This window comes from Ixodes scapularis, unplaced genomic scaffold (genome assembly GCF_016920785.2).
Source record: "Ixodes scapularis isolate PalLabHiFi unplaced genomic scaffold, ASM1692078v2 PGA_scaffold1__304_contigs__length_218370807, whole genome shotgun sequence".
In the NCBI taxonomy this organism is placed as follows: domain Eukaryota; kingdom Metazoa; phylum Arthropoda; class Arachnida; order Ixodida; family Ixodidae; genus Ixodes; species Ixodes scapularis.
In genome coordinates, this window is record NW_024609846.1 from 131,756,890 (window position 1) to 131,780,125 (window position 23,236).

Here is a 23,236-nt window from a genome sequence, read left to right on the forward strand (position 1 = left end):
AAGTGAAGAACGAGCCTTCCCTGTATTGCGATTATTAAACGATAAATTGAGTAAAATGGAATTTATATTAAAAAGTGGAACGGAAAAAAATGCGTTCAAAGTGCTCCAAACCTCACCTTTTCTCTAGCTTCAGTGGAAAGAAAATGATTTATAAAGATTTAACTATGCAGTGGAAAGTAATGAAAATTTCTGGGAATACTCTCTAGATGTTGGTGGATGTAAATATGCAATTTTTCAAAATCAGTGTTTTTGCAAATTCTTTTTTTTTTTTTTTTTCTGGGTAATGTCCTCCCTTAACGAAGTCACCGGGACCCGCTAATTATTTCGTTAGGTCGGGAACCTCGTAAAATCGAGAAAGGGAGACCTCGCGCAGAGGTTGCACGGGGAATCCAAATTTGTTCATTAAATCAGGAAATTCGTGAAATCAGGTCTCGCTAAATCGAGGGTCAACTGTAGTTCATTACTCTGACTAAACACCCTAGTTGTGGCCCACTTTCATGACTGCTGCAAAGGTCGGGTTGTGGACTCATTCCTGCTTGGTTTGAGACGAGCGGCACCACCGTTGGCCATCGCTTTGCTAGGCACTGACTGATAAGTACACTCCACGACAAAGCAAGCAAGCTATTGCCGGTTTTCTGCTTTTCTCTTAATATTGAAGGACTGTCATCTAAAGTAATATAGTGATGAAAAGTGCTCAGTTGGGATACTAACCTAAGTGGAAAATTTTGATGCTTTTGCTACCCTCTCAAAGTAAAATGCATTAAAAAGTATCTGTTTACGACGAAAATAATCCCTAGAGAAGGGAATATCCCCTTCTCCAGGGATTATTTTCGTCTGGGTATCGAACCCGGGACCTCTCCATTACACATGGATTTTCTTGGTCGTGCACCAGTCACCTAGCTGTGCTTGGAGATTTGTGTTTGTCCTTTGTCCCTCTTGTTCCCCTTCTCCAGGGATTATTTTCGTCATACTTGTCCAGCTCGTTTGCACCCTTGCATTTAATTGCATTACAATCAGTTTATGTAGCTTTTATCTTTAACATCGAATTAACTGATGCTCTATATATAAATCTTAGAGTGAAAACCATGGATTGGTGTTAACACTCTACACTTTCATTCGACAGATGCTGTCAATCTTGAATGAGAGAGAGAGAGAGAATATAAAGGAAAACCTCATTTGAAGTACGCACCTGCGAGTAGATGCTTGCGATGGAGATCCTTGGCTGACATTTCGGGTGCTCTGTGCCTTGGGTGTCTGACGAGATGGCAAACAAATGAAAAATTAGCTTTGAGCACTCGGTTTCATGAGGCATTCTTAGCATAACAAGACAAAAAATATCTGGAACTATAAAAACCATACCAGCAGGCTAGAAAAAAAAAATTAAAAGCACAATTAGAAACAAAACGTCTTGACCAAAAACCCCATTTTTTAACAAAGGTATAATAAAATAATAGTTCCCATCTCCACTCGAGTGACTGTATTTCATGTGCTGTACCTCTTCTGCTATACATACGTGCAATTAAAAGAGCAGCCATTACAGCAACGTACGTCTGACATCTGTTCCCATAAAGGCCCGTTCACATACTTGTAACCTCTTAGAACCAGGTGCCTTGGAACCTCTTAATATCTCTTACAACGAGAGGACACACTGGTGCCATCTATTGGGTAGCAGTGTAAACTTGGTGGTCTGGCATATTTTCTATTTCTCTGCTGCATTATCCTTTCTTTCTTGGCTCGAAAAACTTTTGTCAATGTTATAAACAAGCCTTTCTTATAGGCATTACGCTCATTTGACCTCGGAAATTCTACAAAATGTTCGCTTTTGTGAAATGCAGTTCCAGGGTTACCGCATAAATGGTACCAGAGTGCCAGCGTGTTCTCTCGTCCCAAGAAATTTTAAGAGGTTTTAACAAGTCTCGACTCTCAGTCGTACTCAGTTGCAAGAGTGCGAACGGGCCTTAAGCTGTGTACCAAAAACGAGCTGAGGTTGCAGTGAAAGAAAGCTTTTCGTGTTACAACTAACCGCAAGTAGTAGTGACAGTCAGTCCACAAAAACTCCAGTCCTTCAAGAAATAAATGAACTACGATAGGAATCTGCAGATTGTTTTTCTAAACTCCACACAAAAAGAGGCGAATCCTATGCATGATACGCACTGCCGTGGCCAGCGGTGTGTTCTCCCCGATGACGGTGTTGGTGAGGCTGCTACTGCTGGCGCTCGACGAGGACCGTTTGGCCAGGTTAGACTCAACGGATTGGCTACGGATCTTGACGCTCAGTGCCTTGCGAAAGAAGCCATCCAAGAAACTCGCCCCCGCTGCCGTTGTTGTGGCAGACGCCGAGCCATTCTGCTGCTCCCCCACCCCGCAGGCGGCGTCGAGCCCGACCATCAGGCCGTCGTCTGTCACAAAATTCACCGCACCGGAGAACTCCTGCGTCTTGGCTTGGAGCTGGTCGTGCAGCGTTTGGAGCAGGGAGCATCGTGTGCGTGCCTGTGACAGCAATGCGGTTCTTAAACAAAAAAAATTCTCGTAGTGCAGGCAAGCTGCCGCATATTGAACTTGATGCTGAACCCCGAGACTGGGGTGTAAAAAACCGACAAAAACAAAAGGGGACAGACAACCTCCCTCTTTTTTTCTGGCTCACATATTGTTTTCATTTCCTCTTTATCTCAAAGCATTTACCATCATGTGTGATCCTTTTGCCTCTTCACTTTCATAAAGCAAACAAGTTTTCTTGTTGCATGGGTTCTCACGCTAAGTTTCCTGGAGTCCAGAGTTCTTTGGTGTAAACCTCGCGGGTTCCTCAAGCAGTCAAATTCCCTAAACTGTCCATATCCCAAAGTGCTTTCACCAGTTAAGAGAGTTCAAATGCTACAGTCATGCATTCAGAAATAATTCCTAGGGAGCTGCTAAAAACATTTCTAGGAACTGCTAGGAAATGCTAGGAAGGGGTTCCTCAGCCGTCTTTCAGGATGGCTCTTTAAATCCAGTTTGAAAAGCCAAACTTTGTTGTTCCCTCCTACGAACATCAATTGTGAGCATACATGTCTTCTCAACTAAATGGGTAACAGGGTGAATGAATTATCCTTCTCAAGGTTGTACATTTAAAAAAAAAAAGTGTGATCATAACCAAAGGGCTATTGAGTTCTCCCAAATGCACCTTTTTGCCCCTTGTGAGCCATTTTCTGTATCAACGCTCATACGCAGGATTCCTCCCTTTTCCAATGACGAGTAAAAATAAATAATAAGGCTTTCAGAAGTGTTAAAATAATTTTCAGGTAGGCTCCTTAAAGGCCGGCGACCAGACTCGACATTCTGCAAGGCAGAAGATCCTCCTCCCCATGGGGAGGAGGAAACGGGCAACGGTGGACAGGGTAGAAGGGGGAGAGGAGGAAGCAGGCAAAAAATGGAGAGCGCGAACTGGTCGTCGGTCTTTAATGGAAGTACATGCTTTGACGTTTCTGCGACTTATCATCGAAGTCAGTGTAGCGACACACCCCGATAAGTTTTGAGAGAATGAGTGAGACCATGAAACGCTGAAGGAAACCACCAGAACTAACCTCCAACTTTGCAAACTGTTCTGCCCTGTAGGACGCATTCTCTGCATTGATCAGTTTCCTCAGGATGAAGTCCCGAAACTCGGGACCAGCATCAAACTCCGCGGGAACCGGGAGCTTAGGCTCGAAGAACGGAACGTCCAGACGAGCTGTGACGGCAACCCTGTACCTGTTGACGAGGGGCAGAACATCCTTCATTAAGCAATTTTATGGGCAGATACTAATTCGGAGCATTTCAAAAGCTTCGACTCATTTCAGCACACGGTTCGAGAAATCAAATGAAATGTTTTTTCAGTTAATGATAAAATCGAGTGTTCCTGCAATTCTTGTGGCGCTCGTAATGCACAATGTCTCATGTACTGAGTGCTTAATTGCACTGCAGTAATGCAGAAAAGCATAGTGGCAGAGAGGTGAACTGTTGAAGAGAAGCACTGCTGTCTGGCATGGATAGATTCAGGTGAAGTTTTTTGTCATCCATTTCATACTTCTAATTCAGCTTGTTTTGCAATTGTCAACAAACTTGCTCGTGCCACCTATTTGGCCACTTACCGATCTAGGTATCTTGTCTAATTGTTCACACAGCTTTTTTGAACCACATGTGCAAAACGTCTTGGGTAGCCAGGACTGCCTTTTCTTAAAGGAAAGATGACATACCTATTCAACGGCGCAAATGCTGCAGAATGAGCAGTCTTGCACAAAACCGCGGTGAGAGGGATCGGTGCTCGAGCGTGTGATGCGCTATGGCTAGGAGTGCATGAAGCAAAATATTGTGCTACAGAGCCCAGCGGTCCTTAATGGGTTAGAAAGAATCTGCGCTCCCCCTGCCCAATTTGGATGAGCATATTATAGCAATGTACGCTCGTGTAATCACTACTCCGTGATGTATATACTCTGCTGACATGTGAGGTACAGCAAAGCGCCAAGTGGAGCAGGAAAAATCCTACATGGAACACTTCGAGTGTTGCTGCGCCTTGAAAGACAGGGTAATGAAACAGTCTCACTTTGTTATTTGAAGGGGTGGATGCAAGAAGATTATTTGCATTCCCCCTTTTTAAAGCAAATCTGCTCCATGGTCTTTTAGAATTGCCAGCTTAAAGGGACACTGACAGGGTATTTATGCTTGACAAGGATTTTATTTGTACATGACATATGAGAGCCCAACTACCCAGGACACAATTTGCGGCTCGAAATTCGTTTTCTTTCTGCCAGAAAACCGCCGATCGAGAACTGGCCGTTTTGAGTCATGCTCACTTTGTTCTCCATGGTCACGTGCTGTTCTCTACGGTTTAAACACAACTACCAAAGATAATCAAGGTCGTGGGTCATTGCAGGCACAAACTCAATAGTAAAAATAAACAAAGAATGATACCCATCTTTGTGGCTTTTACAAAGGTGCAATTACGTTGACTGAAAAAAAAAAAAAGTTGCACAGCCACGTGATTTTTGGTAACTTTCGCCTCCTCTATATTTCTCCTTCCTCCCCAGTCCAGGCTTGGTTTCGGTTTTGAGCAGTTGCGTTTTCTGACTTTATTTAAAATGTATGCGACGCTGCAGCAAAATATTGACTGGGTAGTCTTCAGACACCATAATGAATAGACTACTTCCATAAATCCCTGCATGCAACACGGCGCACGTTGCACTCTGCATGGGAACTAATTGGCCAGGGAGGAGGGTGGCACGGTTTCGGTTTCGATCGACAGGTCAATAAGAGATTATACAGAGTGTGGACTATTAACGGCCGTTATCTCATGTTTTCTGGTCCCGAGAGCGTCATTTGTAATCTCTAAACTAACCTAAACGGCCTGACCTCGAAGCTTCAGCACAAGCCCGAGACGTATAGCTTGTCTTGACACATGCTTGTTGTATTTCTGTACTAGCCTTTCTGTTAGTGTTTCGAGGTATGTGGACGAGCCAGTGCTGGGAATCTCGACGCTGTGAAGCTCGGGGATCTTGCTTGTGTACGAATCAATAAACTGTAAAAACCAATAAGTATGCATACATCGAGCTCGTACCTTTACATTAGTGTTGTTGATCAGGAAGTTTGTTTGTTTCGTGCGTCCATAGACGAAAGATAATTTTTTGATATTAATTACCTTTTTTCTTAATACGCCTGAGTATGCGAGGTAAAACTCGGAGGCGCTATTGAAAAGCTCCATTTGAACACACTTCTCATCTCTTATCTCTACTGCCCCGCAGCACTGTACGAAGTGAAGTCCCCACCCGCTTGCATTTTCCACTAATATTCAACATTGTGTATGCACATAAAGTTATCCTGCAATCATATAGGCACATTCACACATACAAATTGTTCTAAGAGAGCAAAAGTCGAGCACTTTTGTGAAGAATGTCGCTCCATTCGCCGGAAGTGCGCCAGACGGGCATGAACCCCTATGCGGTGCACCAAAATAACGAATTTATTCAGAACGCATTTGACGGTTGCTAAAGGCCATAATATTTGTTATGTGTTTGCTTTCTTCCTGACTGAGTTTGCCGAGATAATTTCAGACACACCGTTCAAGCACAGATCTTGGGCGTCAGTAAATGCTCGTCCAAAAAGGCTTAGCGAGGAGTAGGGGACGCTTGTTAGGGCCTCCGTCGTAGCTAGCCGATCTTAGCGTATGCGAAAACTTAATCTTCTATTAGCATAAAATTTGAGCGGGAGATATACGATGTCGTATATCTCCCACTAAAATTTGGTCGAATTTATTGCGTTTTCTTAAAAGTTCATGCGTCACGCTGGGCTCAAGTTTGATACTCCTGTGAGGATGCAGCTTGCTTTTCGCCCAATGAAGTAACAAGAAGTGGACGTTTGACAAACAAAATACATGACATCTGAAAACGAGCGTGTTGGTTAATAGATACAAATCCTGAAAAAATAAAACAGAGAGGACGAGGAGGAGGACGGGAACAGAGAGGACGAGGACGGAAAAGATGCCCTGTTCCCGTCCTCGTCCTCTCTGTTTTATTCTTTCAAGATTTGTAAAATACGTGCAAGGTTCAAGGTCACCAAATTTCAGTTGTAGTTCACTGGTACTAACGGGATTATTGAAATTGAGCTCAAAGATGCATTCGTGGGGTAAGGTGACTAAGCCACGTCTTACTACGTTTGCATAAGCACGCACAATATCCGGTGTTTCGGGAACCAAGGAAAGTGCCCCGGTCTTCATTTTCTATCGCTCGAGAATGAGTGCATTGTACATTCGTAAAAAGTCAGATAATCGAAAACTCAAGCAGCGCGTTCGGTCGCGGCATGATAGCATGAGATGAAGCTGCTCAGTCGAAACTGAAACTGAGTGGCCAACTAGTTCCCAGAGTGCACTGCGTGGTATTTCACTGCAATGGGGTGCGTCGGTTTTGGAAGAAGTCTATTGACTGGCAAAAAATAGAAAACATTTTTTCGGGGGTGTCAGTGTCCCTTTAAAGACCGACATACACTTCACCCTTTCCACTCTTGCCCGCCTCCTCCTTTCCTATAACCTCTCCACGTTTTACCCTGCCCCATCCTGGCTCCCGCTAGCAGCTTAATTAGGAGAGGGGAGCACCGAGAGGATTATCTTCCCTACAGAAAACCGAGGTTGTACGTCGGCCTTTGAGGTGTTTGCATAAAGTGTAGGCGTAGTGACTTAAAAACAGCTGATGAAAGATAAGTTTTCTTGTCACAAAATTGAGACCGATTAATTTTTTCAAGAAAGAAAAAACGCTACTTGAACAGTTTATACGAAACACAATGAAATATTGATAATAAAGCGCACGAAAAATGAAGACAAAAAACAGTTGACATCAGCATTTTGCGCACGCTGCTGACAAGCAAATGCGCAATTGTCATTGGCCTAGCTGTAAGGTCACGTTTCAGAATTATAAATCCGGATAAAAACTTCCGTCCACCCCCCTTGGTGTTGGTATGGGTAGCTTCCAAAAGCCAAATTTCTAAGGCGCGGCAACGCTCGAAGCGCCCCATGTAGGAATTTTCTGGCTCCAGTCGGCGCACTGCTGTGGTAACTGGTATGGCACAGCAAAGGTTTTTTACATAGACTATATGTAAAAAACCTCAGGTCAGCAGTCATAATATACTGACTAAAATTTTCATTCATGACATGAACCAGTGTCACCATACCTCTAAGGCAGATCGAACACTCGCCACCTAACCAGCCAGCAACTAATTTCCCTCGCTTTTTTTATCCCAAACTGGAAATGTTTTGTAGATATATTTAAGGACAGCTGCCAGTACATTTAATCTTGGGCAAGAAGAAATTAATATTGTTTACATACTGTAAACAATATAATTTTCATAAAGACCTAATTTTTCCGAATTTTGCAAATCGCCTATGAAAAATAGGTCCCGCAAACAATTTGGGCAAAATGTCAACACTTCGGAAGCTGCATTGAGGTGCGCTTCCTTGAGCAACAATCTAACAATGGAAAATTATGTGTGCAAAGGTTCTAACATGATTATTACATGTTTGTGAGGGTAAAAGCACTAAAAACAATGGACAAGTAAAAGAAACGAACAACACAGAGCGCTACTTGCAACAAGTTGCACAAGCTGCAAGTAGCGCTCTGTGTTGTTCGTTTCTTTTCCTTGTCCGTTGTTTTTAGCGCTCTTACCCTCACAAACATGGGTCACCAACTAGCCCAAGTGAATACCCTTCTACAGATTATTACATACATTCTATAAATAACACAAATATGAAAATTATTTTAAAGAAAATAATGCAATAAGCCCGAAATCAAGGTCACCAGAAGAAGTTTTTTTTTGCACCCTTCTAGTTCTTTCAATTCGCGAAAATTAGAACCCGCGAATAAGTCCACATTTTCAACTTTGGCGCAATTCGCGAAATTCGAGCCTGCGAAAATGAAGTCGTTTAAAGTAGGTATATTCGCTCTTTCCTGCGTGAATTGAAACATGGTGGCACCAGTGTGCAAATAGCCCCCAACCACTTCCAGTTCTGAACTAGACGACGGGTTTCGCAGATTTGCAAAATCAAAAATACATGTTTTTTTGGGGGGAAATGGCCACTTATAGCATTGTCAGACTTGATTCATATTTATGATAAAATAATGACAAGTAAAAAATGATGAAATATATGTGAACTGGAAGTGCTGCGGCTACCCAACAGGTAATGCCACTAAGCTTGTTGCCCAAAAAAAAGGGGCAAATAGAAATTTTATTTAGCTCATACAACTTCTTCCAGGACAGATTAATAGTTCTGAGACCATACTACATAGCTTTCCCTCCTTACACAGTAGACCCCTGTTTTTTCCTGTAGATAATTTAAAGGAATCTCTACACATCAGAATATTTTACTACGTACAGTAAAACCTTGCTTCGTAAAAATGAATAGCATATATTAAATTTAAGGACACGGTACGTAAAGTTGAAGTATGCTTGGTATAAGTGTCCCACACTAATATCGCAAAAACAATAATGATGCAAAGTTGACAAAAAAAATTATTTTAGTAATGATAGCTACTATGTGTCATTGCCCCAAATGCCTGTACCAGCACTCCAAGCTTTTAATCTTCAAAAACGAATTCTCATCAACATGCATGCAAAATGGAAATGACATTTGAGGAAAAATGGAAATGACATTTGAGGTGCTAATACTGGTATATAGTCTTCTTTTCCTGTGAATTGACAGGTCTAAGTCGCAGCGAGAAGCGCCGAGACCAGCGTGGCCAAGACAGGCGCCGTCCCACCTGTGCCGTCCCGAGTGCAGGCGCTTGGGGCGCACGGGCTGCACCACCAGGAACGAGTGGAGGAAGTGAGAGGCGATCATGGTGGGCATGAAGGGCGTGTTCTCCTCCTGGAACACTATGGCCACAATGTCGTTGCCAATGTGCCGCTTCCGCTGCAGCTGCATCGAGATCAAAGCACAAAAGGGCGGGGCTCAAGGACCCTGCTCGGCGACCTCATACTTCACCCTACCAACCACACAGACTTACAGCAAGCCTTTCCCCTAATCTCTCCGACCTGCTTCCAAAGCTTTGTGCACTACCGGGCACGAGTGAAACGTGAATGGCGGAGCGTGGGGCCTTCGATACGTGGTGCGCTAGGTGGGGGCTCCTGGGAACTGATAATACTGTGGAACGGAGAGCGAGGCTGCGAGGGTGTGCAGCTGGTCCGACGCGCGCACCCTATCGCAACCTTTTTTTTTTTCACTTTGTAGTTCTGCCAGCTCCCAGAGGCTTCCATGTAGCGCAGCATGTATCATAGGCTACACGCTCTGCCGTTCGTATTTAATTTGTGCACGATAGTACAGCTGGCCAAGTTAAAGCGAGTCATTGGCAGTTATTTCTCATTTTTTGCCACATCGCTAATACTACTAGTCAAAACCAAAAAAAAAAGCATGATTTAAAATTTCAATTAAGATTAATTTGATTTAAATCACTATAGCTATAATATAGTGATTCTTTATCATTGCAAGTATTTTTGAACATGGCAAGTTAATTGATCAATTCATCTGATCACTCATAACAACATGGAAGTAAGAATTACTGTAAATTTAAGGTACAGTTTAATTAAACTTTTTTGTGTAAACCCACCATACTACTAGAACAAAAACAGCTTGACTTTTTTACTTAGCTAAACACTTCATTTGTTCTACAGGAAAGCTGTATATGACTCGTTGGCCGGGTTTTTCCGTGTCCATTGACGAACAGAAAACCATCGTGTGTGCCTTATCATCGTTCGCATGTGCCTCATCCTCTACCATGTGGTTTTGACACTTGTTTCAATAAGAAAACCATGAAACAAGTGTCAAAATCACATGATAGATGATAAGGAGCGCGCAAACCATGCCCGCATGTGTTTCTCAGTAAAGATTACGGTTGTATAAGCTGCCGCGGCAGCTTATGCAACTGTAATGTATGAAGTCTTTCACATATAAAAAAGTTTTGGTATAGTGCCTTTACTTTTCTTTCGTCAATCATTTGGTATACCAAGAGCCTTTTGGTATTTACAAACACAAACTGACGCTTGTATCCCAAGCGACTTCCGGTCACACCGTCTTTGAAAGCCTGCTGAGCTTGCTTATGTCACCAATGCTAAAAAGCATAAATGCTACACGGACAACAAAGTTAGTGATTTAATGAGGGCCTTCGTCTGTACAATATTACATCTTGGAGGAGGCAAGTTGGTTTACAAGAATACTCGAAACATTTTAACAGATCTCACACTCCTTCGTTTTTTTGGCGTTCACCTGGAGAATTGGTGGTTAAACGTTTTATCTACGTTTAAAGCAGCGGTGTTAAGGTGGCCTTTCTTCCATTATTTTTCTAAACTGGAAATTCTCTGGGACGTGGAAGACTGGAGCCCCATGTGATGGCATTTGCCATGAAAAGGGTCTATAGTGCAGTGGGGAATCGTTGCAGCTGATACCACAGTTTCGCTGTCCAACCACATTCACAGCGTGGATTCCAGTTCCAACTTTTAGAGCGCAGCCCTTAGGGAACCGTTTCCGGCTTGAACGGCGTCGCTGTTGCCATTGGCATCAGCGTAACTGGGTCATTCCACGTGAAGCGTCCCAGACGTTGCGCTCGACCACCTCCGATTTCTAAAAAAAATTCATGGGCTTCGGTCACAATGTTTGTAGCCATACCCTAAAATAGTTTTGACGAAAAAAAATTGTGATGACGTGAGCGGGATTTTAATTTTTGAAAACAGCGTGAAACTAGGCATCACTCAATAATTTACGAAAAATCAGCTTTTCTATGAAACACCCAACAATATTTTTTTATTAAATTTGCGCAAATGTCGGCTTACAATGTGGTTGAGTTTGTGCTGTTTTGTTTAATTTAAATATTTTAAAAAAATACATAATTTTATTCAAAAATCAACATTTTTATCATTTTATTAAGAAATACATAATTGCTCCCGGGACCTAATATAACATTTTACTCGTTGCCCTCTAGCTATATAACCTGTAAAAAATATTTTAAACCGCTCAATCAAACATCTTGCAGTAAACAAAAATCCTGAAGTTCCCAAAAAGTGTGTTTTGACGCATAAACAGCTGTTTATTTCACCCTGAGGTGGTCCAAGTAAAAATACAAAATGTGGTGGGTTTGGAAGAACGATTGATCGTCTTTTGATTCTGAAAGTTTAATCAGAGTAATTTTTGTTTCAAGCGAGAAAACAATTTTTGAAGTTGAACTCTCGCACCACTACCCGGCGTCGCTTCTTAAACGCCTCTTCGCCGCACAGCACGCCGCCTGCGACAATAGCCGAAGCGATTAGGTCCAAAGAAACAACGGAGTTAGCTGGACGCTTCCCCTCGTCCCTCTTTTCTGGCTTTAAGGGAAGAAACGGCGGGTATCGTGTACTAATCGGAGGTGCCGCCAGTGTGTCGCCATAGCAGGCCCGTTGTGCCCTTTGTACCCGAGGGCGGCTCCTCACACTCCGAAACGCGATGCCTAATCGACGGGCGGCATCAGCTGACGTGGACTTCTTTATGCCATGCCAAAGGTCCCACGGCGACCTCCGATTCCTAAAATAAAATTAATGGTTCTTCACCATAATGTTTGTGGTGCTTCTCTAAAATATATTTGACGAGAAACAAATTTCATATGGTACGATGGCGGTTTGAACTCGTAAAAAAGGGGTGAAAATAGGAGTCATTTATTAATTGATTAAAATTAAAATATTTTTATAGAACAGTGGACTATTTTTTCCTGAAAACCACATGGTATTTTGATTGTTGTGTAATAAGTATCATGGATATTCGCTTAAAGCAATTTTAAGAAAAGTAATATATGAGAATTTTAGCCTTTTTGATAGTTTGGTTACAAACTATCTTGTTGCTGCAGGTGATTAAAAATTCTTTTTGGCGACCCTGTGAATATACTGCACAAAAAAAAAAGTCGTCAATTCTGCCTTGAGGTGGTCGAAAGAAAAATGCGAAACATGGTGACTTTTACTGAAGAGTTTATTGCCTTTTGTTCTTGAAAGTTTAATTAAAATAATTTTGTTCTAAACACGAAAAAAAAAAATTTTGAAGTTGAGCTTTTACGTTGCAACCTGGTGTCGTTTCTTGTGCCTCTTCTCTGCACAGCACGGCACCGTCGAGCCCGGCGAAGCGTGCGACGGTGTAACGGTGTGCCCACGCAGGTAGGGAGCAAGACCTTGAGTTGTCGGGTACATCTTGGTGAAAAGGGGCTGTTTTTCACTCTTGTTGCTTTATGGCTTTTCCCATTTCGACCGTTTTACGCGGCGATGTCCTCCTGTGATCTTCAAGTGTCTTGACGTCAGGAGATGCTTAGCGCTGCCGGTTCACAGCATGCATTAGTAAGCTAGCTTTTTCCTACATACACAACGCGATCACTCTTTCTTGTTAACGTCAGCACAGATGTAAACAGCAGCACAAAAGACCCGTGAACGGGCAATCTCGATTGACGAGGCGATGTGGTGTTGACGAATGCGCGCCGTTGAAGGCTCACGCGTCGTTTTTGCTCAAATCGATTTTGAAATGACAAAGTCCAGCACGTAGCGTAGATGGTGACGCAGGCTTAAAGTGATGGTGACTTCTTGTCTCTCTAACGGGGACCGCTGAGCTAAATCTTGGAGTGAGTCGAGCTCGTTTTTCTTCAACCATTTCTATCGGCAGCCAAAGTATTGTTATGCCCCCGATGTTATATTTGGTCCAGGTAAACAGCTGCTGGGGGGTCATGATTTGGTTCTCGAAGAGACTTCGAAGACTGGCCCTTGCTGCCAGACGCTTCACTGTACCCCCGGCTCCGTCACAAGCACTCTTCCCGTGGGACGTTGCGAAAAAATTCCATTCAGTGGAAATGCCGAAGTCATTTTCCTGTTGACAGAGGTTTGCAAAGTTTTCTTGTTTTTTTATTCTTGTACTGAGAGCTTCATCCATCGTTACACCCCCGTACAACGCACTTGACGAAAAATGAATTCCTTTCTTTGACAGATTTCCGATCTCAAATGGTCATTCAAAAGCCAACTTCTCGCTTGTCAGCCCTTTCCTAGCTTACTAGCGCAGAAGCGGATTACTCAAAATGCAAGAAATGAGTCTCGATACCCAGTGTCAATAGTGCGGACACGTGCCTTTGTTTATTCATTATTTCCAATGGTTCATGTAAAGATTCCCGCACTGACAATATGGACCGAAAATAATGCTAGAAGCGCAATCTCGGCTTGTGACGATGCTTTAAGCGTCCGAGTTAACATACTGAATCAGCGCGTTTCAGAGCTTTGATAGCCTTCACTGCGCTCCAACTAAACGCGAACCGGATCATAGTTCCGCTTTTCACCACAGCATGCGTGACGGCTCGATTTTGTGGCGATATTATCGTGTTTCAGACGTCCACGTCAGCTGCTGCCACCCGTCGATTAGGCATCGCGTTTCGGAGTGTGAGGAGCCGCCCTCCGGTGCAAAGGGCACAACGGGCCTGCTATGGCGACGCACTGGCGGCACCTCCGATTAGTACACGATACCCGCCGTTTCTTCCCTTACAGCCAGAAAAGAGGGACGAGGGGAAGCGGGCAGCAAACTCCATTGTTTCTTTGGACCTAATCGCTTCGGCTATCGTCGCAGGTGGCATGCTGTGCGGCGAAGAGGCGTTAAGAAGCGACGCCGGGTAGTGGTGCAAGAGTTCAACTTCAAAAATTGTTTTCTCGCTTTAAACAAAAATTACTCTAATTAAACTTTCAGAATCAAAAGACAATCAATCGTTCTTCCAAACCCACCATATTTTGTATTTTTACTTGGACCACCTCAGGGTGAAATAAACGGCTGTTTATGCGTCAAAACGCACTTTTTGGCAAATTCAGGATTTTTTTTTTACTGCAAGATATTTAATAGAACGGTTTTAAATATTTTTATAGGTTATATACCTAGAGGGCAACCAGTAAAAAGTTATATTAGGTCCCGGGAGCAATTATATATTTTTTAATAAAATGACAAATATATTGATTTTTGAATAACATTATGTATTTTTTCATAAATATTTAAATTAAACAAAACAGCGCAAACTCAACCACATTGTAAGCCGACAACCGTGCGAATTTAAGAAAAAAATATTGTTTTGTGTTTCATAAAAAAGCTGATTTTTCATAAATTATTGAGTGATGCCTAGTGTCACGCTGTTTTCAAAAATTAAAATCGCGCTCACGTCATCATAACTTTTTTTTCGTCAAAACTATTTTAGGGTATGGCTACGGACATTGTGGCCGAAGCCCATGAATTTTTTTTTTAGAAATCGAAGGTGGTCGAGCGCAACGTCTGGGACGTTTCACATGGAATGACCCAACTGCGAGGTTACGTGACCCCCCTGAGGTCATGTGACCACCCTGAGACCACGTGACCCCCCTAAGGTCACGTGACCTCCTGAAGTCACGTGACCCCCCCCCCTGACGCGACCCCACTGAGGTCACGTGACCTCCCCTGAGGTAGTGTGACCCCCCTGAGATCACGTGACCGCCCCTCCCCTGAGGTCACATGACCCCGACATCACACGTTCCCCCCCCCCCTCCTGAGGTCATGTGACTTCAAGGAGTCACCTATCCCTCAGTACGCTTCCATCCTCCTCCTCAAGAGCTGCACTCTAACCGGCGTTACAGAAAATTGTAAACGGCTTTTATTTTTTTCTTTCACATTCTAATTTGCTAGCGTAAGACATTACTTTTCTAGTTTTAGTTTCTTTCTTTTGCGTTCTGATTTGTTTTGTAACCGACGAGCAAAATGGAAGGTAGAAAGAAAGCTCAATGCTCAGATTTGCTCAGAAGGGAACTGCTTTCTGCTCGTGTTCAGTTTCATATAAATTTCTTGCTTAATGATTCTTGGAATTTAGTACAAAACAAAACAAATGCACATAGAAAGCATCAAATGATAGACGAACAGTAAATTTAAAACTATTTTTGGATATATTTTTTTGCGGGAAAGATGATCTGAATTTCTATTCTCCACTCTGGACTCAAGACTACCAATATGATGCAATGTGAGAGCTAAAAGATTCACTAATTGCAAACTCAGGCTTGCTCAGCCTAAAACACTGGAATAAGCCCTAATTTAGCCATCCACCAGCTATATAACTGCTCCCAAGAAGTGGTGCACAAGGATCAGCATACTGGCACTAGGAAGCACTGCTAGTTTCAAGTGGATGGCACCACAGGAGTCCTTTACAGTACGATGCTGAATGCTCGACCAAACACATGGTGGACCAGTCATACATATTAGACAACGTGTGAGTTCTCATACTAAAATACCTAACCACTAAGCAAAATTGTGGCAGGACATCAACGAGTCAATATACCATTTGACAGAGATTGCAAGTGATGCCTGCACGCCAGTGCACAGTCTCCCATTTACTCACCTGCTGTACATCCCCTTCGGTGTAGGGGAGCAAGGTGGAAACATGGAACATGATCTCACAGCCCTTGAAAGTCGTGTAAAATGATTCTTGCCCCGTCTGTCCATGCTGCGTGTCGAGGCCGCCCCTGAAACTGGAAGCAAATTGTTCTGGTTGATAGCCTTTACAGCCTAATTAAATAATAAGTGGCCAGCACGAGGCTAGACTTTAAAGCAACATTTGAAGGAACTGATCTTGCAAACTATGGGGCCTTCATGGCACGTATTAGCACAATATGCAACCTTAAAAATTCATCGAACACAGCTGCTGCTCATCTTAATTTTCCAGCTCCTTCAAACTCATACCAAATATATTGCTAGCATTGTGCACTTTTGAATTTCTCTTGCTTGAGTAGGTGCAATGCTGCACTGAAGAGCACACTGCAATCATACTTTCTAGTTGAGAAATCAGTTGTGATCGAAACTTGTTTCCGCCAGAAAATTTGTGACAATGAGCATCTATATATAGTACAGGGGCTTCCAGAGTACCATTTGGTCGTAAAAAAAGCCATATAAATAAACCAATGAATGCAGTGCAGTAAAACTTTGCGCAGAGGTGTTTCTAGGTGGAGCATTAATTCTACTTGAATTTCGTGAGTCTAACTTTGCGGAAAATATTTCAAGAAAAGAAAAGCTTGTTGTTTCCTAGCATATGCAGAAGAAAAACAGAAGCAAACCGTCTGGTTGACGCGGCTAACTTATGGTGCCAGACATGCTCCGATCAGCTGGATTTTTGCTTTAGGGTATTCCATCTCTAACAGGCTTTCGAGTGCTTGTACCACATGTCACATGTGGTGCCTTATGGCAGGAGCAGCGTCAACCCGACGGTTTACTTCTGTTTTCTTCCAACACATAGGAAATGACAAGTTTTCCTTTTTCTTGCCTTTTTTCCCAGAAACCTACAGCGCTCACAAAACTTGAGCACAATACATCCACCATATAAGAGACCTTTGTGCAAATATTCAATGCACTGCATTCATTGGCTTATTTATAAAGCTTTCTTTGCGACCGAATAGCATTCTGGAACTAAATAAAAAATAAGAGTGGCCAGAAAAATGCCTTCTTTTATGATACTAAATGCTAAAACATAAACAAAGTTTAGTGAAGATAACAGCCATACGAGAATAAAGTATTTCCAGAGTTGGATGCCCATAAGTTAAATATAGTCGTTATTGAAATTACAGCTTCCATAAAAGTCGAAACAACCGAATCTGCTTACCCCAAGAAGTCTTTCAGGGTGACTTTCTCAGCGAGCATGTGAAGGAACTCTTCCATGGCTTGGCTGTGATAGCGGTTTCCAAACAGTTCTTCCTCTTTCGTCTGCAAAATAAAGATGGGATTTGCAACGATTTTGTTCTCTTGGACTAATTTCTGACCTGTTTTTGTGTTACTCCTATTACCAAATGTGTGGTATTCTTATCACCAATTCAGTAACAAAAATGTCTTACTCAACCCAACGAGACAGCGGGACCTTTCAGACAGCTTCATCAATCTCACCAGTTCCAATTACAATTTTACACTCGCGCGTAAAGAGTAGACACACAATGAGACCACTCTCAAACAAAGTTTTCTGCACACTGCCAAAAATTTTTTTTTTTTACTCCAACCTAATGCAAGCATTTTACAAACACAAACTGCATGTCTCTAGTCCCTGTCTTCTTTTATTTTTTGTTTAACATATTAATTATTTTTATGCAGAAAAGGGGTCAGCCCCCACAATACTTTTCTGCAGGGCCTACGAAGATCATTAATTGAGGCTTACAAAAAGGACCCTAGCGATCGACGAGAAAGAGATAACGTTTATCTTTAAAAATGTGAACTGCACGGAGACGCCACAACAATCACACGCTTGGAATCTTAGTGCTTGTCCCATTTCCGAGCCCCATTGCTAACAGGGCCTCATTGTTGTAATAATCATAAAACTAATAATTCTTTATTTCTTTACTGACTCAACACCAGCATGAGGTTTTGATGTTGCCGCACATACAAAGGGGATAAAAAGAAGTTGAAAGAATCCGAACTCATCAAGGTTGCCTCACATGCCGCACAGCACAGGAGTAAGGTCACGCTTGAGATAAGCAAATTCTCCAACGAACAAGTTTACGGGCACATTACAAGAGGTATACTCACTGGCTATGTTCATAGAAAGGTCGACCTATCTTCGAATAAATACACCGCATTGGCCAGACAAATCGAACCCACCTTAAACGAATGGCAAAAATCGCTTTCTCAGTGTGTCGCGCTGCAATCGAGTATGAGGGTGTCCGAAGGCGGTGAATTTTGTGAGGGAAAATTTCAAAGACTCTAGTAAGAAGGTAAAAAAATAAGAATGCTTTTTCTCTACCTATGGCAGTCATATCTACAAGCGACACCCACCAGATTAGCATACAACACCCAACAGACGGAGGAAGTTGCACTGCTCAACCGCAGTGTTCTTAGATTTGAAAGTGTCTTCAACCGCTTGATTGGAGCTGTGTGGTTCACGGACCACGTTTTCAATACAAGGTGTGAGGAGCCGCATACTTGTACGCAGTTCAACTACTCCACTCAAGTTACTGTAGTTTAACTACTTTTCTCAGTAGTTCAGTAACTTTCAATTACATATTTATTTTGGTAATGAGCAGTTAAAATTAATCACTTTTTCAGAGTAACCTCTACTTGAATTACAAATCACTTCTGAATTTTAGCGGTAAGTTTGCTTATCAACAAATGCTCCGGCACAAAAAAACATAAGATATTGGAAGATCGGCGCTGATATTTTGAAAGAGGGCGAAGCACGTCGCGTAGGCAAGAAGGGGGGGGGGGGGGGGGGTTTGGAAGGTTCGAAACGCCCTAAAATTTTGACGAGCCCCCCCCCCACTGGGACGACCCTGCTATACGAGGTTCGAGGAGCTGACAGACACGTTGCAGGTGAGGCAGATTAGCTGCGTGGATAGCACCGAAGACTGGCGTTTCTTTGTGTCCCGAAACTCAAGGATACTCGATGCATTTGAAGAAAGGGCTTGTCCCTGCTTTTCCCCAGGGTAGGAACTCTCACCCACTACAGGAGGTGCACACACTGCATATCCCCACACAAAGAAGGCAACCAAATGGAGCACCCACTCTACAGCTCATCTGGTGCTCCTGTAGTTTGTGCTGTGCTTGAAGAATCGCATACTAAAAGGCAACGCAGAATATGGAGGTCTTCCAAGACTCGAAGATCGTTCGAGAAACCTTAGTAATTCCCCCAAAGTTATTACATAAAAAAACAAAAATAAAGCAGCAGTGTTGGGAAGCACTTTAATTACAACTACAAATTGGTTTAGAAAACTTGTACTTTACTTGAAGTAAATTTTCTGAGCATGCACTTGTAAGTATTTTTTCTGGTACTTTCAAAGGAAAGTACAACTCCCGATTTCAAAGTAGATTCCCCAAATTTGAAAACAAAAAATGGTGTATCGTCTTGTGAAAATGCACTATCGTCTTCCGAGACGTCATGTGGTCATTTCTCCGAGTGAAGTAATGGTGGCTATAAGACCGATACAAATAAGTGCCTCAAAAGTTGATTGTGTTAAATAGTTTGTCAGCGAGAGCAGAAACAACTACTCTGTGTGGCTAGTTGACTTTCTCCAATATTTGCCTACATTAAAAAAAAAAAAACTGATGCATCTCCGATTACCCCTGGAGCAATTAATCCATACCAGTTAAAAGAAAAAAAAACACTGTATAGGGAACGTAAGGGCATCGTGAAAGATTGTGTTAAAAAGTACTTGTACTTTATGGTAAATTGTATTTATAGTACTCTGCTTCAAGCACATTGCACCCGGTGTACTATAATACTTTACTTGAAGTCCATAACCTCTTCACTTTGTACTTTACTTCAAGTACTTTTTTAAGTGTAGATTACGCAACACTGTAAACAAGTAAACAATGTCTGCAAAATCAAGCTCAGGCAGCGCTAATCCTCAAAGTAGATATAATATATCTGCAGTACATCAGTGACCAAAAACAAACAAAAAAGTACAAAACAATTAGGCACACAGAAGCAGAACCAGCTATTAATTGAAGCATTTCTGTGAAAAGCACAAGCAGATTTATATTTGGCTAGCAGATGTTCGCTAATAGATCAAAACCTGTGTACTTTCTTATTACCACAAAACAAAATATAAAAGCAACTTCAAAAGTAATTCTAATTCATTACCATTTTACGGTAGTTAATATTTTGCTCGATTCCTTTCCATTTGAGTAATTTCTACTCTACTCAAATTACTTTTGTGGCCTATACTCAGTAACTTAATTCCTTTTTTTAGTAACTTGCACATGTCTGCAAGGAGGAGGCAAAAACATAGATTGTCTTCAAAAGTCTCAACCTCGTTTGGTCTCTCCACTAACTATCCTCACCACCACGCAACAATGCATGCATGCGCACGTGCAACCAACTAACACAAAATGCGACCGCCATTGAATTTCAAACACTTTCACGGTTTGAGTTCCTCTCTCTCTATCTCTCAAATCGAGGCTTTCTCATCAACTGGTGCTGAATCTCCGCAAAAGTTGTGTGCTAGGAGCTGATATTCCTTACCTGCCCTGCTCGCTGATAGATGACTCCAAATTTGTACTCGTGGACTAGAACTTGTTCGTCAAAGGCAAGCAGAAGATCAGATGCCTGGAACAGATTTGAGGTGAAGTGCAGTCAAGTCAAAAACACGAGATCCTATGTTTGCAAACAACAAGTTTCTTTCCTCCCAATTAACAGGCAAAAGACTGCAGGAAAATGGTAGACCATAATGGAAGTGGTGTACATGTCATGGGAAGTGCCGTAATTACCTTTGGAAATGAGACTGGTTGCAAAAATAAGCTGGAGACGCTATCACGAAGAGACTGTGAACGAAGCAAAACATGATATTGTACTATCATGTACAAAAGACTACTGCAGTAAATGTGTGCTAAAATGGCAAAAGCATTAATTTTTTTTATAACTACCTTGACCAACCGAGCAGCAGTCCAGACGTCTGCTTTAGGGTCGTTTGGTATTACGTCACTCACAACCCCGTCATTTGTTCTGCAAAAGGAAACAAACAATGCAAAGGGACTTTCAAAGACACCTTACCTTTCTGCACTTAGACTGTGATGTTTTCTTGAAAGGGGCCAAAGAGAATGATGCTGCTAATTACGCTTTTAACAATAGTGCTGGAATTAGGTTCTACCATAGCTCATTATGGGTCCTCTCACTTGCATTATCTGTGCAATGCATGTGCAAGACTAAACTAGGCACATCTAAAATGTTGCACTTAAGTACATGTCATTTGTATGCATGATTTAAGGCCCTATATGGTACATAATAAAGTGGAAAATACTGCTGGACTATTCTTGCCTTTCAATAAGCATTCATTTTGGGATCTGTGACTCGGTTTCACTAAATTCGTCATGCACCTTACACTCGAGGACATGGTGGAGTGTGTGCCGTGAAATACCAAGCATGCAGCCATGTCGCAAAAAGCGCCCACTTCCTACTTTTGCAACATTTGAAATTGAGGCAAAGGACATACCAAGTGCCTACCCTAACAAAATTCTGAACCCACCCAAGGTAATCAAGGGGCTCTTCCATGCCACCTGCTTCTCCCAGAACTTGCTACAAAGCAGCGAGGCTCAATGCAAAAGCGCTGCCGCAAAGCGGGCTTGACAAGAGCGGTGCGGCTACTTCAGAAATTAGGGGTTCTTCCAGACCCCTATACAGCTCCTAAACCTTTTGCCAGATCAAACAACCTTTTGTACCTTTCTTTTGTCCTACCTTTCGTCCCTTCTGCTTTTCTGCTCTCAAACCTAACAAGCGACCAACCCCATTTTCTGTTTATTATCTCCAACGTTTGCGTGAGTGCTTGCTCGGTATTTTAGGGTAGTACCTACTTACATATACATTTATGCTAGCTTCTACATCTTCCAGCATCATATTGTCATATAGAGAATTTGAACCTCGTGCACTGCATTACGAAATTCATTCTCATCGCCGAAGCAGATTTTATTAACTGGAGTATGAGAGTTGCTCACCTAAGGATGACCCTGTAGTGATCGTCCTTCTCAGCCAGGGACTCCAGTTTGAGCGAAAGGACGAACGGATTTGATGCATCGTCCCGACCGAGGAAGTTGAGGTGTTCCTGAAAGGGGATGCATCATGCAACTTAAAGGGACACTGACAGGGTATTTATGCACACCAAGGCTTTTATTTGTACATGACATTGAGAGCCCAACTACACAGAACACAATTTGCGGCTCAAAATTCATTTTCTTTCCGCCTGAAAATCGCTGATCGAGTACTGGCCCGTTTGGATCACGCTCCCTCTCTTCTCTATGGTCACGTGCCTTTCTCCATGGTTTAGACACAAGCACCAAGTATAATCAAAGTTGTGAGTCATCAGAAGCACACATTAAATATTAAAAAAAAATATATATATATATGATACCCATTTTTTGTGGCTTTTAAAAAGCTGCAAACACATTGATTGAAAAAAAAGTTGCATAGCCACGTGACTTAGGCAACTCTCTCCTCCTCTATATTTCTTCTTCCTCTCCAGTCCAGTTTCAGTTTCCAGCAGTTGCGCTTTTTTTACTTTATTTACAATACATGTGACGCTGTAGCAAAATACTGATTGGGTAGTCTTTTTACACCATACTAAATCGCCTGAAAAAGAAACAAAAAATGCATTTGGGGGAGGGGGGGGCGCGTTCAGTACTGTCCCTTTCAATATGCCTACCTATGTCAAATGCCAATAACAGGAAATATGTTGCCGAAAGCTTTGAAGTAGAAACAGCTGTGAGCCTCCAATAATAGATGCCACACTAAGTGAATATAAATTTTAAAATAATCCAACCAGAAAAAATACTGGTCACAAACAATGACTAAAATTGCAAGCTAGAAACACTTACAGAGGGTCTTAGTTTAAAACTATCTGAAGTTAGTTAGGTATTTTGCTATTTGTTGGTACATACAAATATACAGATCATAATCTAAAATGATACATTACTGAAAGAATAGACACAAGGCTGTACAAAATATTGTTTTGTCTTTCCTTGTGTTCATCCTTTCAGTAATGTCCAACTGCAACCAGCGCGCTCACCCTCTACTAATGTAGTTTTATTTCAACAAAAAATATTATAAGATAATTTGTTAATATTTTTAAAATTATACCTGCCCTGCTTCAAGTTTGACTAAAATAATACATCCACTTTCTAAATTAAAAAACAAACAAACATTTTTTTATTATTTTTAAAAATGTCCACTAATCCTCAGGAGAAAGAAAAAAGTATAATATCTGTCTTTAGGCTGATCTTTGATTTATCCCA

The 23,236-nt window shown here is 42.1% G+C and overlaps 1 protein-coding gene across 4 annotated transcripts in view; it reads right to left on the reverse strand.

Annotated features, from left to right (window-relative positions):
• The window catches only part of LOC8029110 (rap1 GTPase-activating protein 1), a 223,565-nt gene that overhangs the window by 17,419 nt on the left and 182,910 nt on the right, over nt 1-23,236 (reverse strand). For all 4 annotated transcript variants that reach the window (XR_003919086.4, XM_042290952.1, XM_040223132.3 and 1 more), the window contains exons 8-17: nt 21,944-22,050; nt 20,879-20,957; nt 20,723-20,776; nt 20,478-20,561; nt 17,136-17,236; nt 15,882-16,011; nt 9,255-9,412; nt 3,561-3,726; nt 2,155-2,490; nt 1,190-1,254 (exon numbers count right to left, since the gene is read on the reverse strand). Coding sequence is in view for 3 of the 4 variants with exons in the window: in XM_042290952.1 (XP_042146886.1) it covers nt 1,190-1,254; nt 2,155-2,490; nt 3,561-3,726; nt 9,255-9,412; nt 15,882-16,011; nt 17,136-17,236; nt 20,478-20,561; nt 20,723-20,776; nt 20,879-20,957; nt 21,944-22,050 (1,280 nt within the window). In the remaining variant the exon portion in view is untranslated. The remainder of the gene's footprint in view (nt 1-1,189; nt 1,255-2,154; nt 2,491-3,560; nt 3,727-9,254; nt 9,413-15,881; nt 16,012-17,135; nt 17,237-20,477; nt 20,562-20,722; nt 20,777-20,878; nt 20,958-21,943; nt 22,051-23,236) is intronic.